Genomic DNA, 17,130 nt, shown 5'->3' on the forward strand with positions numbered 1-17,130 from the left:
TCTAAACAGTACTTCCCAAACTTTTGAAATCTGAACTCACTCACCTGCTTTAGGAAAATTAAACTGATCACATCCTGCCTTCAACTTGCCATGGGTAGTTAGAGGTCTATCCAGGTGACGTGTATAATCTTCCTTGCCCTTTAAGTAGGCCTCTGGGTTCATCTCCTTATATAGGAGCACACCCCACTATTTTGGGAAATGCTGCCCTATTTGTTTTCATATCTAAACCGGTGTGTCATGAGATACAAGTATCTGAAAAAGGCAGCACCCAAGTATACTGTCATTTCTTTTATGCTTATTTTTCTAATAAAAACTCAGATTTAGCCAGAACTATAAAATGTTGCACACATTTTATTTAGTGATAGACAACTACAAGTATAGACTGTCACATATTAAACTAACCACAAAACTGCCAGAGAAGCTACTTCCCCTGTCCCTCCAAGGCATACAATTTGTGCACATCACATAAGATTGGCACTGGCTTCTTTCCTCTGGGAAGCTTGTACCCGAGCAGTATCTAATACACAGATTTCACAGCCTCTTGTGTATTTACACAACATAACAGATTTAGAGTGACAAGAAAAATCACATCCCAATTTGCATTTTATTTTGCAGGGAAGTATAACTTTCTAATAGGATGCTGTGATTTCTCTGAGATGCACGTTCCATTTAAATTCATGGTAGCCAAAACAGATGGATATCAGATATCTACATATTCAGAGATAAGTGCAAACTCCACAACTCTGTTTTAAACAGATCACAAAAACACTATAAGCAGTAACGGAAGGGCTAACACACAATATATGCTAAACATGCAATGCACCCCTTCTCAATATTAGACATGGAATATGTGGATTGTTCTCCTCCATCCTGCCTCAGTGTGATGGAGTTAAACTTTTATCACTGACCAAATCTGAACCATAGTGTTTTTAGCCAGTACACAGGTATGTTTCCTTACGTTATCAGCATCCCAACTCTCCTCTCCATCACTACCAACCTTGACTTCAAAGCGTTTGTGATTTTTTTAAGTCTCTTAAGAAGCATTTAAAATGGTGTACACCTTAAATAAAGGTTACTGTAAGATTTACTTCCCCGCATAACTGGATCCTCCCTTTGTTCACTGTTGTTCCTGTCCTTTGCCTTCTTTTTCCCCCTCACTGAATGAGACCTAAGTATGTTTCTCCCAAATTAATTTACTGTGCCTGCTTCCATGTAAAGTTCCTTCCCTGTCAACTTCACCTTGTTTATCCTGATACGGAGGCTTGACTAGGAACCAAGTGCAAGGAAAGGAAGCTTGGAGGTAGCTGGGGCCAGATGCTAGGGAAAGTGAATACATTTGGATTTTTGCATATGAGGGTTTACCTGCCTCTCAGCAGCCATCCAGTCATCCCTCATTCTAGATGTACCTGGGTAACATCTGCCTTGGGAATTAGCTAGCTCTTTGAATAGTTAGTTATATTTTAACCTCAGTCCTCTTCTCTACTTGAATCAAACTGATAGTATACCATTGAATGGGTCTGTTTTTCTTGCTAGTCTTTTCTAAATGTAAGGCTGCAGGTGTATTCAGGAATACTTTGCACCGATATAATGCTTTACAAATCCTCACAAATCCAGTGAGGTAGGAATGTATTACCCCCATTTTATAGATGGGGAACAGAGGCACAGAAAGGTTAAGTGACTTACCCATAGTCACACAGTGAATCCATGACAGAGCAAGGATTACTATTTAGGAGTTCCTGCCTTTCAGCCCCATGCTCGCTCCACTAGACCATACTATCTCACTACGGTAGTGAAACCAGTCTTCACAAGGACACCTGCTACTGCCATCATGGTGACAGCATTTTTTTTTTTTTTTAAAGTCTCAACTGTTTTCTTAATTTTTTGTAAAACATATCTCATCACTATGAATCCACTCCAAATTGCATATTTTGATGCAGAGAAGAATTAGAACATATAAATTTCTCAATAAGATCATAAAGCTTTCTTCCCTCATCTGAATTATTGCCACCATCCTGGAATATAAAGTCAGTTTAACACTTAAGTTTACTTTTTGCCACCATCAGCATTTGATTCTTGCACTTCATTCAATATGCACATGAAATAATATTGGTTAGTTTAGTTCTGGGTTCTCATGCCATATCACATTGTTGTGTTTAGGTTTTACAACTACACAGAGTAAATGTTTAAATCGAAAAAAAGTATAAATTGAGTTGGAACAGAACCATGAATATACAAATAAATACTATTTTAAATCAGATTAAGATTTGTAGGATTTAAGAAATAAAACCTAAATTTCAGGCCTAGCATACTTGACAGTGTCTCGTTGAGGCTAGGGAAACTCCAGGCTCAAACAAACAATTCTTCAACCCTTTAAGAATTGAAATGTTTTTAAAGCTTTTATTCTCTAATACCTGGGACTTAGCAATTTGATTGTCAGGGCACAACCAACTACATGGGAACTGGTCAGGAAGCTGATGCTGTGCAATTTATTTTAATGATTAGACGCTAGATTAGCAGCACACCTAACCCATGTAAGAGTCTGATTATTGTTGTCAGTCAGCCCAGCCCCTCTGGGCAAGTACCAATTCACTTGATGTCAACAAACTTACCACTGTATGGCCTTCTGTTAACTTCAGGCCATGTCCCTGCTCTGAGTTAATGGCTCCCGAACAAGAGGATTACTTTTAGAATGTGTCTGAAATTTTAATGCTTTGCACCTTGCTAGCTTTTTAAAGCTATTCATAAGCGAAGAATAAATATCTGTCAATAAGATGTCTGGGTTTAAGATTCAGAGAAATTACCTAACTGGTATATTAGCATACACCAGGGGGAGCCAAGCAAAATTTCTAAATGTAGAACTGAAAGTCAATCATCATATGCACCACAGGGAACAAAACCTTTTATTGTAGAAGAATTCTACATAGAGTTAATCAAAGCTACTCAGTTTTGTGAATTATACTAGCCTCTCAGTACCAAGAGCCAAAATTCTTGATGCAGGGTGCTAGTGGTGGAGGGACCAGGCAGTTCAGCTGCCAAATGCCTAAAACAGAACAAAACTGCTATTCATGGGAGGGGTTTATTCTCCTGTTTGTTACCACTCTATCATTAATTCCAGACACAGGTTTGAAATTAAAAAAAGACAATATACACATTAGTGAAACCTGCCTGAAATGAGCTTTTCCCCCTCCTTAAGGCTACAGAAAAATTAGCCAAACAAATGATCTTTATCCCATGATAGTGAAACTACCTCAGTGGTAATGGTCAAGTGATCATATGATCTCCAGAAGAGGGCCCACTTGAAGTCCACATAAAGTCACATTTATTTAGATTCCATGCATGTGCTTTCTGGTGAAGCTGTCGGTTCAGTATCCAACTTCCCTGGGAATTCTAACTTCTCACAAACAGTCTCCTTTACAGGTAAATACTGAGAGATCTCATTAGGCTCCGTGAACAGGGAGGGTGGAACATGCTAAGAAGCAAATATTTTAGTTAGAAATAAATCATGAAATAAAGTAAGTTTTTCAAAGCAAAGTTTAAAGGAACCCAGTCAACTTAAACTCCCATCTGTATGAAACATTCACCAACAACAGTTAAGCACACAAGATCAGACAGCTATTCTTTAAATTTACTTTATGCATTTAACTGCATGTTGTGTACGCTCATTTTTCCATTTTTGTGTGGGTCTTTCAGAACAAAAACATTTAATAGAAAAATATAAATGTAAAACAGCAAAAACTGACAGGGACAGTCAGGGGCAAGTGTGGTACTCAAAAATACATTTCACTTTTTTAAACGGATTGTTCTTTTAAATTGAAGTTCTACTGCAGAAAGTGCTGAAGATGTCATTGTGGGGTCCCATGTTTAATATCTCCCAATGACTCCAACATCTTCAATGGAGTTGCTCAGCTGTAACTGACTAATACTGCAACAATTCTGTTGATAATTTTAATGCACTTCCTCTTAGCTCTGCAGAGCTCAATACAGCTATCAGGGGAACCAATCTGTTCAGTAAATGGAACCACTAAAAACCCTGCATTTTCAAAGCAGAAATGCACTACTTCTAAGTATTCAGAAATATTTCATTCAAGCATCTTAAATTAAAACCAATAATTCAACGAAAGAGGCATTTTTCAAACTCTCTTCTCTATAGATGCTTACAGAGACTACATAGCCTCATTATTTACAAGAAGTGGGAAGGAAAGTTATTCTGAGAACACTGACTTCAAGCCTTATAAAGTAACTTACATCTAGAAGATTATTCAAAAGCTGCTGGAATGCAGCCCACGTTGCAGCCTGTCCAGGCTTTTATCAAAGCACAGAGCTGTTGAATTCTGAAACTGGCTCTTAGTGTAACATGCTGGAGTTCATGTTACTCTCTCTCAATGGTCTTTAGAGCGGATGTTCTCAATTTACAAGTCAAAAGCTGATTTTTTTTTCTAACACGTAGCTCTGCAAACTCAACAAGGGAAATCCATTTGTGCTCTGTCCCCTTATGATCAGCAAAAAGATTCTGTAACTTAGATGATCATTTTGAATCATGAGGCACAACAGCATCCAGCTCACTCTGATAGCGAAGTGAACTTTACAACAAAACTTAGATTCTGTCATTAAACAGATTTAATTAAGATATGCAGGGACCATATACTGTATGCTGAATAAGAAAGGGTCATTCATATAGCTTAATCCCTTACTTTTAAAGATCTCCAATGTCTTACAAAAAAAGACCCTGAAATTCTCCCATAAATTAGTGCAGTATTAGTCTCATTTTACAGATGGCGAAAATGAAGTAGACACACATTAAGTGATTTGTCCTAGGTCATACAATGAGTTATTGGTGGAGTCAAGACTAGAACTCAGCAGTCCCAATTCTTAGTTCCCACCTCTTAAAAACTAGACCTTTCAGCTATCTCTGAAATGGTTATGCTACTAAAGAGCATTTGTACAATAGTATAAGACCATAAGCCATCATTACTTTCAGTTTTAAGGTCAAGTATAGCATTTGCATTAGCCAGACGGCATCAATCTATGCTAATAAGTAGATCTCAAATATTGCTAACAGTGTAGGCACACCACCAGCCTGAGGAATTAATTGACACAGGAGATCCCGGGGTCTTAAACTATGGATGAATAATTCTATCAAGAACCTAAAATGTATAACTATTCAAATAAAGAGGAAGAGTAATCTAATACCTTATGCACTGATCATCTACAATCTTCCTCCAAATACCACTGCACAATTGGTCAGGAGGAGTTTTGCCTCTCTTCAGGTGCCACGCTAAATCTCTGATCTGATATGGCACTTTCTACACCAGTCATAAGACACTGAAACTAATACACATGGATAACATGTTTAAAATGCAGTACCGTTAAGGTTGATATTTTGCTTTCTCTAGATGTGTATTCCCGTAACATGTAGGGCTTGTCAGCCTAACGAAAGAGAAAACAAGTAAAACAGTTACAAAAAAATATTCTCTGATATTCCATGAATTGAACTTTGTAAATAAACTGAATTTGAATACATCTGTATTTTGTTGGCTAAAGATTTTTCAGAGAGACTAAGATTTTTTAAGAGACTAAGATTCAAGTTTACCATGGGGAAAGAAATGAAATTTAGCAATTTCAATCTAGCTCCCAGCAGTCATTTATCTGCAAAACAAGAACTATGATTTAGTATACTTGTTAATCTTTGCTCAGGTGAAGCCCAATTATTGGCTTCATCATCAAGGGCATTGAAGAGAGAAGCAATCAATGCATCTTGTCCATCCCAGAAGTATCTGGATCTCGCTTCATGGGATGCTTGGGCTCAAGTGCAATCTTGGGAGTTTCTTGCACCTTGGTCTGCCAACAGCACCACAGAAATTTCCCCCAGAAGACTGCAGTCTGCAACACTCTCCAAAAGTCAACCATAGAGTAACCAGGAAACAATAAAGAGAGTTATCTAGCAGTCATCTTTCCTGCCATGATATTTTTTCAACAGAGACAGGGAAGCAGCAGCAGAATATGGCACCCCACCTTTAAATACTATTGATAACATGATGAAGAGATCAGACTTAGATGCCTCAGGCACCTCAGCATCACAAGTTCCATTCTTCCTAATGCATGGTTACAGGTTTGGGGAGCTGTATGGTTTGAGAAGCAGAAGAGTCAGAGTCCAAGGCAATTTCTCAATTTGTAGCTACAGGACAGTGGATTTTGACTTCCACAGCAGGCTGTCCTTTATTCCAGTATGAGCTGCCCGCCATGGAGCCTGCCACTATGGCCTTCCCAGAATGTACATGTGACTCAAATGACTGCACAAAACAATGCTGAATTATGGCCTGTAGTGAGCAGTACACAGAACCCTTTGTAGCAATAGCTAAGCCAATCACTGAAGTCATATAGCTTTCCACCTGCTTTAACAGAGTAATAAAGGAAAGAGACCTCTAAAGCATGTTGTCCAAGCATCTCAAAGTGCTTTACAGACATTAATAAAGCTTCAATATCCCATCTGGTAAATTCTCCACATTTTAAAGCAGAGGAAAACCAACTTCCCCAAAATCATAGCATGAATCAGAAAGAACTGGGAATTCTGACTCAATTCTATAATACAATTCACGAAAATGTACTTGCTCCTCAGAAAATGGAAAATGATGTAAGAGACAAACAAAAGAGATGTGTAAATGCTGCTGGGAGCCACAACAAGCCAACATGAGATGCCTGGAAGCTGGAAGCAATTAGCATAGAAAATAAGATCATATTGTTCACTTTGTATGTTCTACTCCTTACCCTTACCCTGCCAAGTGGAACGCTCCGAGTTAGTTTCCCAAACCTGAAGAAGAGCTCTGAGTAAGCTCAAAAGCTTGTCTCTCTCTCACCAACAGAAGCTGGTCCAATAAAAGATATTACCTCACCCACCTTGCCTCTCAAATATCCTGGGACCAACACAGCTCCAACACCACTGCATACAACAATGAAAGTAACACTGTAAGGGCCATATCCTGCCAAGTGGAACATGAAACAGACATCAGGAATGTGTTTACCTCATGGTAAAGTCTTGTATCATTCATCCTGATAAGCACACCATCAACTCGTAAGAAAAACCTCAACAACACAAAGAAGCTGGAAGGCATTACTCTCTGCAAAAAACAAAGATGTTTAGTTTTGACACATTATGACATTTTACTGTAAAATACACAGCTACTTAGATCAGATGTTCAGAACCACTAGAGCTAGTAGTGCTTGGACCATTCCAAGCCACAATCTTGTGAAGAGTACAAGCTCCACTGCAGGTGCACAACTGAATGGCAGGCAGTGAGCTTTAAATGATACAGACAAGGTCTCTGCCTAATGAACTGCTACAGCTGCCTCAAAAGATTGAGAAAATACCTATGTAGATAATGGATATGAGTCAAAAGTTTGTTACATAACATTTATAAGGATCCTGTCCTGTCCAGTACAGTGAAGAAGGGAAAGATTGTCCCTTGTAGTCTCGGATACCAGAATCCTTTTCTTCAACAAGGTTATAATTTTAGAAAGAAAAAACATTTTAAATATATTTGCAAGTTGGGGCATAAAATGTCCCTTAAACAGACACACCACTCACTATTGTGATCCAGGCCATCATGTAAGACAGGCCTCACCCCAAGGGTACATCTACACTGCAGTTGAGACAAGGGTTCTCGGCAGGGATAGAGAGACACGCACTAACTCTGATCATATTAGCATGCTAAAAATAGCAGCGTGGCCATGTCAGCATGGATGGCAGTGTGAGCTAGCCACACAAGTACAGTCACACCCAACTCCGGGGTAGGTACTCTGGTAACTAGCCCAAGCACTGCTCATGCTGCCATAGCCACACAATTATTTTAGTGTGCAAGTGTGTGCCTGTCTACCCATGCTGGGAAGCACACCACCAACTGCAGTGTAGACATATCCCTTGGGCCCAACCAGTAGAGAGAGATCCTGTCCTATTTATTTAAAGAGGCTCCCAGGATTTCATAACAAAAGCATGAACACAAGGATGTTGATGGTAATTGATACACACAAATTCAAAATGCTTTACAAATCTCCGCCAATTAATCCTCAACTTCTCTTGTGAAGCAGGTGAGAAACTGCAGAAGCTAGCTGATATTTTAGAGGAACAGAGTCAAGGCAAATCCCCTTTGGAAACGTTCCTTACCTGTAACACTAAACCCACCTTGATTATTTACAGTGAAGGAATTTTAAAATTTTGGTTTATTGTACTGTTACCCCTTTGGACCCAAGCAGTTTATGGAAGTTTCGGGACCTGTGAGTTGGGAGAAAATACTGACGCCGGGGTCTCATAATTTTGTTTATTTACAAAGAATGTACAAAGTCCTGTTTCTTCAAATGCAGGAGGAACAAAAACAAAAATGAAAAACACCCCAAACAAACAAAAAAGTAGACTGCTTCCTTGCTCACAAAACCAAACTTTCAGCCAGCACTCTGACCCAAAACCTCTCCTCTCAGTATGTCCCAAGGCCACACTACTGTGGTTCCAGGCTGGGTCTGCTTAGCATTCTCTCCCTGCTTCAGTCTCTGTCCCTATAAGTGTGTGTTTCACCCCCTTCCCCCATCCACAGAACACACCCCTTCCCTCCTTACTCTAAAAACAGTACTCAGTAAAGAGAAAAAAAAACCAAAAATCCTTTATCAAAGTCTTTAGAACTCCTGAGTGGCCTTGGGTGCACCCTTGTCTTGCAGACCACAATTGTCTTACATTTAACCTAAAAGAAGGGCTGCTGTTCAACTAAGCAACTGAAGGGGCTTTAATCAAATCTATAACAGTACATTAAGTCTGCTTTTTACTTTTACCTTAACTTCAACTCAACAGAAGATTTTTTGGGGGGAGGAAATGGGGAGAGGAGAAGGGAAGGAACACAGGAAGTGATTAAACTCACTATTTTTACACTCAGGCTTGAAACTCCATGATCATGAAGCTCATCTTCAAACAGCAGAACTTCTTCAAAAAACATAATCTGTTCCCGGGCTTTCAACTTCTCTGTATCTATATGATCACTTGTAGGAACAACCTAGGAAATTTAAGTTTAAGAACAGTTAGCATAATTTCGCAGAGTTGTTATAGTTGTGTTGGTCCCAGGATATTAGAGAAACAAGGTGGGTGAGGTAATATATTTTATTGGACCAACTTTTGTTGGTGAGAGAAACAAGCTTTCGAGCTTACACAAAGCTCGTCTTCTCACCAGCAGAAGTTGGTCCAATAAAAGATATTACCTCACCCACACTGTCTCTCTAGTATAGTTTGGCATAAGATATCTGCAGTGTATGTCTTCTGTTGAAAACCCTGTACTCTCCAACTCCTTGGTTTAAGGCCAGATCTACACTACCACTTATTTCGGTATAACTTATGTCACTCATGGGGCGTGAATAAGCCACCACCCTAAGTGATGTAAGTTACACCCATCTAAGCGCAGCTGCAGACAGTGCTATGTTGGTGGAATACCTACTCCCACCAACATAGCTACTACCTCTCATGGAGGTGGATTTATTATGCCGATGGGAAAGCTCTCTCCCTTCAGCATGGAGCATCTTCACCACATGTGCTACAGTGGCGCAGCTGCATCGGTACAAATGTGCCAATGTAGCGCTTCTAGTGTACACTAGCCACAATGTCTTTGCTTTTACGGTGCTCAAACAAAGGTCTCTGAACTTCTCTCAGAAAAAAAGTACTAAAAGCTAAAAATTCCAAGAATAAAAATGGCCAAACAAGGCAAGAAATCCAAAGTTTGGAACTTCTTATGAGCTGTCATCTTGCAGATTAGGGCAGGCTGAGCATGGGTTTTGCTAAGCTTCGCTTTAAAAACAAAGTACCTGCAAACAGTGTTGATTGAGTTCTAGATTTCAAACAGTTGGGGGAAGTACTGAGTGTATTGTGATGTTAGCAAGCCAGCTGCCAGTTCTTGCCAAGGCTGCAGGCATTAGCTAAGAACTGACAAACACATAGCTGGAGACCAGATCAGTTCACCCATGTGTTTAGTGTTGCTGAAAGCAGGTATTAATTTTATGAGACTGTATTTAGTGTTTAGAGTCTATAGATTAATATATGCAGCAACTTACAAACAATTTTATTTGTAACGTTTGTATTCCATGCTATCAGGAAATATGTATAGGCTTGTCTACACTAGCACTTATGCCAGCAAAACATTTGTCGCTCAGGGATGTGAAAACACACACCTCTGAGCAACATAAGTTTTGCTGGCATAAGCACTAGTGTGAACGGCGCTATGTTGGCGGAAGATGCTCTCCTGCCAACATAGCTACTACCACTGTACCGATACAGCTGTGCCACTGTAAGTTTTAAGTGTAGACTAGCCCTTAGTTTTGCTTTATAACTTTGAAAATATTTGCTCTAAACTTGTGAACTCAGATGGGATGAGTGTTTCCTCCCCACGCACAAAGAACTATCAAAATCAGATGGACCATCAAGGAATATCACAATACAAAGGATTGGTAAATGGCCCTCTTGCACTTTGGAAATACTACATGCAAGGAAGCTCATCCTATGGACTTGGAGGCTGAATGAAGGAAATAAAACAAAGGCCAGGTCTACACCACAGACCTATATCAGTATAACTATGTTGCTCAGGAGTATGAAAAATCAATGCCCCTGAGCAATGTAGTTATACTGACCTAACCCCCTGTGTAGACAGCACTATGCCAACAGGAGAGCTTCTCCCATTGACATAGCTACTGCCTCTTAGGGAGGTGGATTAATTACGCTGACAGAAGTTCTCCAGTCAGTGCAGTAGTGTCTTCACATACAGCGCTACAGCTGTAAAGAACTGTAAAAAAAAGCTGTAAATAACTTACTTCTTTTTCCTAATTAATAAACGTTTAGATAGTTTATACTGGCTACAGGCATTGTCTTTGGTGTAAGATGTAGGTCAGGGTACCTATTGATCTGGGGTAAGTAACTGGTTGCTTCCTGTCCCAAGAGATCTGAATATTTTGTGATTTTTTTTGGTGTAAATGACTATTTATCACTAAGTCCAGCTTGTCTGGGTGGCAAGATAGACTGAAGAGTCTAAGGGGACTGACTGACTGTGACTCCATGGTAAGACTGTTACAGTGATCCAGTAGTTCATATTTGTCACTGGCTTGGTGAAATCTAATTATAGAACATAACACCAGTTTGTGGTGTCTGTCCTGTTTTTGACAGTCTGCCCTGAGTTTGGCACTTACAGTCATGAACCACTCCAGACAGTGTAACATGTATTAATAGATATTTCTGAATAGTATTTAGGTTATAAATATTGTATGCTCGACTAGTTTACCTGGAACACCAAGATCTTTTATAGATAGGGAATAAAAAATGTTTTTTTCCCCTTAATTGCATAGAAAACTTGGCATCTTTCTCACTTCCCAGGTCCTCTCATTCTATATACACACTCAAAGCTAGCACTCTTACCCGCTCTCAAAAGATACCAGGCCAAGGACCATTTGGCCAACAAGAGGAATTTTATTTTCATATAGAACAATTCATTCAAAAAGGACCCAAATGTTTGGGGGTTTTAAAATAACTATAGCAATTCTAGGGACTAACTAGAATCATCTGCCTAGTAGAGGTAGGGTGTTGGTTTTTGTTTGTTAACATGAAGTAGATGCACTGGATACTTCAAGGCAACTATTAAAATGGTTACTTACGTCTGGGGAGAGGTTGTCACAAATGAGGTATGAACATAGTTATCACCATATGGAAACGCAGCACTACTGATTAACAACCAAATCTGGGGTACAGTATCACAGCCAGCTGGCATGCTACAAGCTTAGGGTATTACAGAATTACACGAGACCTTCAGTCCTCATGTATCTGGGGAGTTCAGGACGTCAGTGGCAGCCCAATTACGGATCCATACACACAAGAGTATATTCCAAATGCAAAAGAATTTGGGGGAATTTTTATATATAATTCAGAGATTTAAAAAAAAACCCACTAATGTATTATGACTCAAATTGAACTGTGAATACTGAAAAATAAGCAGGATCCATAAACCCCAATTATACTTTGAAAGCAAAGCTCTTCAAAACTACCCAAAGTTTTATTTTGGAAGGTGTGCTTTATTTTTCCATAAGCCTATACACAATTTTTTTTAATCACAATGTGATTCAATAAGCATTTAATGAGGAGAAAAGACTCACCTTTAACTTTACAGTTTCTCCTAATAATGTTCCTTTGTAGTCTGTTGTATAGGTCCAATCATATGGTTTAACAACTTCTTTTGTGTGTTCAGCCTCAGTCCTTAATAAAGAGAACACACCAAACTTTGTAATAAGAGTTTGACATTACAATACCACATACAAAAGATACCTACCATGGTCCCAATACTGATGCCTTTAAACAGCCAAAGCTTCCAGGAAATGGTGATTTTGCCTGTGCAAAGACTCTAGTATCAAGCCATATCTATACAGTACTGCTTCTCAATTGACAATATCCATGTTTATCCAGTGATTCTGAAGACCCTTACCAAACATCAGCTCCCATAGCATGAGTGTTTCATTCATACAATTTTAGACAGAAATCTTAGTTTAATGTTGTCATGTGTTCAGTTTAAGTTTGTCTGCTCAGCCCATTTCTCTACACATATAGAACAGAGTCTGCTGGCAGAATGTATCTGATATTAAACTGATACTACACTTCATCTTAGGCATTCGGACAGTTTTGGTTCTTCTGTGCCTCACATATATTTCCAGCATCACTGCAAACAACCTGATAAATACAGAATTTGGTATTGAAACTAAATACACTATAAAAAGAAATCTCCAGTAGCAACATTTTGCACTTGTGTAGCACCTTTCATCTTAAGATGTCAAAGGGCATGATCTTGCAACATTCAAGTCACAACAGAAATTTTTCCATTGACTAAAATAGGAGCAGAATCAAACCCAAATCCTTTACAAGTGTTAAGTGAACCACAATACTCCTGAGAAGCAGGCAGGTATAACTATCCCAATTTTACAGATAGGGTAACAGAAGCACAGAAAGCTTAAGTGACTTTCACGATCACACTGTAAGTGGCAGAGACAAATATAGAACAGCAATCAAGAGCCTTGGCTGTCAGTCGCCTGCATTAGCCACTAAATCACACTCCGTTCCCCCATTAAAATAGTGCTCACCCTGTTATTGTGGTAATATTGCTCACCTGCTCTCTTGCCATTCCTCTGCACAGGCCACTTTAATCATACCTTGATAGTTATTTACACATTTTAAAGCATCTGTTGCATTGAATTCAATTCCAAAGCCATAATCATGCTGAATTCTTAGGATGTTGTCTCCAAACATCATTTCTGGGAGAGAAGGCATGTGCAATTCATCAGCTAACCTGCATGTGGACAGAGAGGTTAAATCAGTAAAGTTGCAATCTTCATTTGAAGGTCTTTGTAATTGTGCCCACCAGGCAGAATTTAATTTGAGTAGTCACTGTCCCTTCATACTACAAAATATTTCAATAGCCTCCTCCATTTCTCAACACTGTCAGAAGTTCTCTTAAACATGGAGTTCAGAAGTAGACAACTGGGACTGGTCTACACTAGAAAATTAGAAAAATCCACACCCATGAGTGATACGGTTAAGCCGATCTAAGTCCCTGTGCAGACAGCGCTAGATCAATGGAAGAATTCCATAGCTACCGCCTATTGATTTTACTACAGTGTATTTAATATAGCAGCTGAAGAACCCCTCTCATCACCTTAGTAAGGCCTTGTCTACACTACAAAGATAAGTCAACCTACGCTGACTTTTGTCGACAAAACTCTGTAGCGTAGACACTTAGGGCTTGCATTGAAGAGTTGCAGCTGTGCCACTGAAGCATTTTAAGTGTTGACATAGCCTTAGTATTACTTTAGAGCAAGATAAATATGTGCAGGCTTTGGGAGTAGAAAACATGATCACACTGAAACTGCTACCTTCTAGGGTTTCCAGGGAACCTGCATTTTTATTATTAGTTTTACTAGTAACACCTAGGAGCGCCAGGCATGGACCAGAACCCCACTGAGCTAGGCACTATACAAACACAAGTGTAGGATTAACTCTTCTGAACTACCAAGAGAAGAAGTCACTAGAGCAGATATTAAGTGCTTCTATAGCAAATAAGGATGCATGGGCAGTCTGCCCATTTAAAAAATAGCTTCAGTTGAAGACACATATGGCAAACAGAATGGCTCAGAGGATTAGTACAGTGAGATGCAGCCTTTCACCTTTAGGTTAGCAGTTCTAATCCTTCTCTGGTTGGTAACTGATGGAAGTGTTCATTATTTAGCAGGTGCTCAGTTACCTATGAGAAGTACGTTAGCATCTCAATGAGAGAAAAATAAGTGTCTACACTGTAAACAATTGGCACCCTTTGGGGGTAGTTTCTCTTCCCTACAAGTGGCCCATGAAGGTCAGGCTTGAAGAACATTGGTAGGGCTTACTGTGGGAAAGCTACACAAACTATTACTATCTTTGCTTTGGTGAACCTGCTCTGCAGACAAAGGTTTAGAAAGACAAGAATCCATCTCTCTCTTGGAACTGTGATCACCGTGCAGAACTAACAGGTGAAAAACGCAGTAAAAATTATTTTAGTCACTAAAGCAAGCAGCTATAACTCAAGACACATCAGGAGCAGATAGATTAAGCAAGGAGCCATATTTGCAGTCACTTTTCGGAATAGATGTGCACTGTGTTTGTACAGTGCCCAGCACAATGAGATCCGTCTTTCTAACTAGGGTTTCTATTTACTAGGGTAAATAGTGTCCAAACCTTATGATTTCATCTGCCTGCATTTACTGTACACTTTGCTACAGAATGCAATTAAATAAAATATTCCATTCAGAACATCACACAAAAAAAGTTCAACATGATATAGCCTTATACAAAAGAGAACTAAGTTTAAGACAAACCTTTAAGAACTAAGTTTAAGACAAACAAATCACACAAAAATAAAAGCAACACAAGCTGACAGTCACATATTGGAGAGAAATTTAAGAAGAGCTGAAGTAAGTCTAACAGATTTAATTTACCATAGGATTTGAGATCCAAAGTCGACTGCAGCTAAACAAGCTCAGACATTACTTTTAGTATCCAAACTATTTATATTTACTTTAACACTCGGGTTTCAAACAAACTTTAGTCAGGTCTGAAGGAAGCAGTTTCCCCACTGCTTTATAGAAACAGAAATTGTTGCCACGTATGAACAGGCGAGTGGTCCATTTGATGAGAAAACCTTAGTTGAAGAGTCCACAACAAGAGTCCTGGATACCTTAGGAAGAGGAAAGCAAAAACATCCCTGCTCTCAAACCAAAAGATGATCCACATTATCCCACAAAGGATTCAAAAGAAACTCTTGAGTCTAGCTGGTGGCTATTTATAGATTACATTTATTGGCATCTCCTTTTAATAGTAGTTCTTTCTGTAGTGGCTTTTGAGATTACTTTGGCAGAAATTCAGCTGCTGCTCAGTAATGGTATGCCTACACTGCATTGTAAACCCAGGTCTCCCATGCTTATGGACTGAGTGTTTCCAAACTCATGACTGAGCAGCCACAGTGCATTGTAAAGCTGCATTTAAATTGCCGGACCCAGATCTCACTGCATCCATGCTGCACTCCACAGACCTTCTGATTCGGGTCTGCGACTTAAGCTGCCTCCACGCTGCAAAATGACAGGGCTCAGATGCTCCCGGGGTGGGTCTTAGGAGCCAGGCCCTGAACCCCGAGTCAGACAGATCTGTGGGTGGACAGCAGAGGGATTTGGGCTCAAACTGAAGCCCGAGCCCACCCACGTATATAACGCAGAGCTTTCAGAGGCGCTGCCGAACCAGAGCCGACCCCTCTGCATTTGCACATCCAGCAGCGAGGGGCCGACGGGCCTGGTCTGTAACCCCGCTCCGCACGCTTGGAAACGGCGTCCCCGGCCACGACCCCCCTCCCCCGCCACTCGCGGGCCACGACCCCACCTCTCGGCCTGGGCCGATTTCATGATGTGGGTCCGGGCGGCGCTGAGTCTCCAGGGCCCGAAGGTGAAGTCCCGCCGGCTGCTCTGGAACACGGGGAGCATGGTGGCGGGGCCGGGGGGAGAGGGGGGAAGGGGAGCGGCGGCGAGCGGGGAAAAGAGGAGAAAAGAGGCGGTTATTTGTCGTGCCCGGTCTCCCGCAGCAGCAGGAGCGCCGCGCCGCCGGAACCGGAACTCACCGCCCTCTTTGCACTTCCGCTTCCGGCCGAGGTCACTCACCACGCGAGACACTGTCGCGGGGCGCGCGGGCATCCGACATCGTCGTTCATGTGTGACGACAGACGCGCCTGGCCTCACGCTGCGGCCGATGGGGCGGGTGGGGCCGAGGAACATGAAAAGGAGGCGGGGACAGGGCGGGGGGGGGTACGTCACGTCTCACGTGACAAAGGCGAGGGATGAATGAAGCCGCCGGTAGACGGGAGGGAGCCTCCATGACAACAGTGCGCGGGGGTGGGGCCTGAGGAAGGCCGCGCGCACAGTCACTAGTGCTTCTGGCCGCAGCGAGGCGGCGCGCGGCGCTAGGGCGGAGGGGCGGGGCTTCGTGCTACTAAACCTCGGGGCGGGAGAGGCGCAGGGCGAGGCTTCGTGGAGGGAGCCGGCGCCCCTGGCGGGGGGATTAGAGCCCGCCCAACAAAGTGTGTGGGGAGCTCCTGTGGTGCCGCGCGGGGTGGGGCCCGCCGGCTCCCTGCTCTGGGTGTTGCAACCTGGCCCGGGTGGCTGCTGCAGCGCCGCTGGGGTGTGGCACATCCCTCCCTGGGGCCAAGACCCTTCCTGGGGTCCCCAGAGCTATGAGGCACCTTGCAACCACCCAGCTGTAGCGTTACCTGTGCCCGCTGGCGGGGGTCAGATCCCCAACTCCAGGGGTAACACAGACCCACCGAGTATGCACAGGGCTGGCTGTCACTACCAGCTACCGACAGGCCTAGTCCAACCCTCGAGCATCCCCCTGGAGTGATCAACCCCTGTTCTGCTGGACACCCAGAATTCATACATCCCCCGCTCCCAAAGAAGCCCTACACCCCAGCTTACCTTTCCACCTCAGATCCCTGCTCTGTGTAATGCAGGGCACTCATCTGTTTGTAGTGAAAACAGGTACACCTTTATTTAACAAAGTTTGAGAGA

The 17,130-nt window shown here is 41.6% G+C and overlaps 1 protein-coding gene across 4 annotated transcripts; it reads right to left on the reverse strand.

Annotated features, from left to right (window-relative positions):
• Positions 1 to 331: 331 nt before the first annotated feature.
• Positions 332 to 16,294, reverse strand: TIPRL (TOR signaling pathway regulator). Of its 4 annotated transcripts, none has more exons than XM_067546129.1 (7): positions 16,188 to 16,294; positions 13,161 to 13,340; positions 12,160 to 12,259; positions 8,901 to 9,032; positions 7,020 to 7,115; positions 5,365 to 5,427; positions 332 to 3,469 (listed from the first exon to the last, which is right to left on the reverse strand). In XM_067546129.1, the coding sequence occupies exons 2-7, from the start codon at positions 13,319 to 13,321 to the stop codon at positions 3,320 to 3,322; spliced, it is 702 nt and encodes a 233-aa protein (XP_067402230.1). In that variant the 5' UTR covers positions 13,322 to 13,340; positions 16,188 to 16,294; the 3' UTR covers positions 332 to 3,319. The 4 variants fall into 4 exon arrangements, with proteins under 4 accessions (XP_067402230.1, XP_067402227.1, XP_067402229.1 ...); XM_067546126.1 differs by lacking the exon at positions 16,188 to 16,294 and adding an exon at positions 15,953 to 16,121; XM_067546128.1 differs by lacking the exon at positions 16,188 to 16,294 and adding an exon at positions 15,099 to 15,743.
• Between the last annotated feature and the right edge of the window lie 836 nt (positions 16,295 to 17,130).

The sequence above is a fragment of the Emydura macquarii genome, unplaced genomic scaffold (assembly GCF_026122565.2).
Source record: "Emydura macquarii macquarii isolate MOO-44397 ecotype Brisbane River unplaced genomic scaffold, CSIRO-AGI_Emac_v2 contig_1119, whole genome shotgun sequence".
Classification (NCBI taxonomy): Eukaryota; Metazoa; Chordata; order Testudines; family Chelidae; genus Emydura; species Emydura macquarii.

Excerpts from the sequence above, each read along its gene's own strand:
- TIPRL (XM_067546126.1), bottom strand. The coding sequence starts at position 16,053 with ATGCTCCCCGTGTTCCAGAGCAGCCGGCGGGACTTCACCTTCGGGCCC. Across the intron at positions 12,260-13,160 it reads GAGGAATGGCAAGAGAGCAG|GACTGAGGCTGAACACACAA; the intron begins GTGAGCAATATT and ends CTCTTTATTAAG. Across the intron at positions 5,428-7,019 it reads ATACAAGACTTTACCATGAG|GCTGACAAGCCCTACATGTT; the intron begins GTAAACACATTC and ends CTCTTTCGTTAG.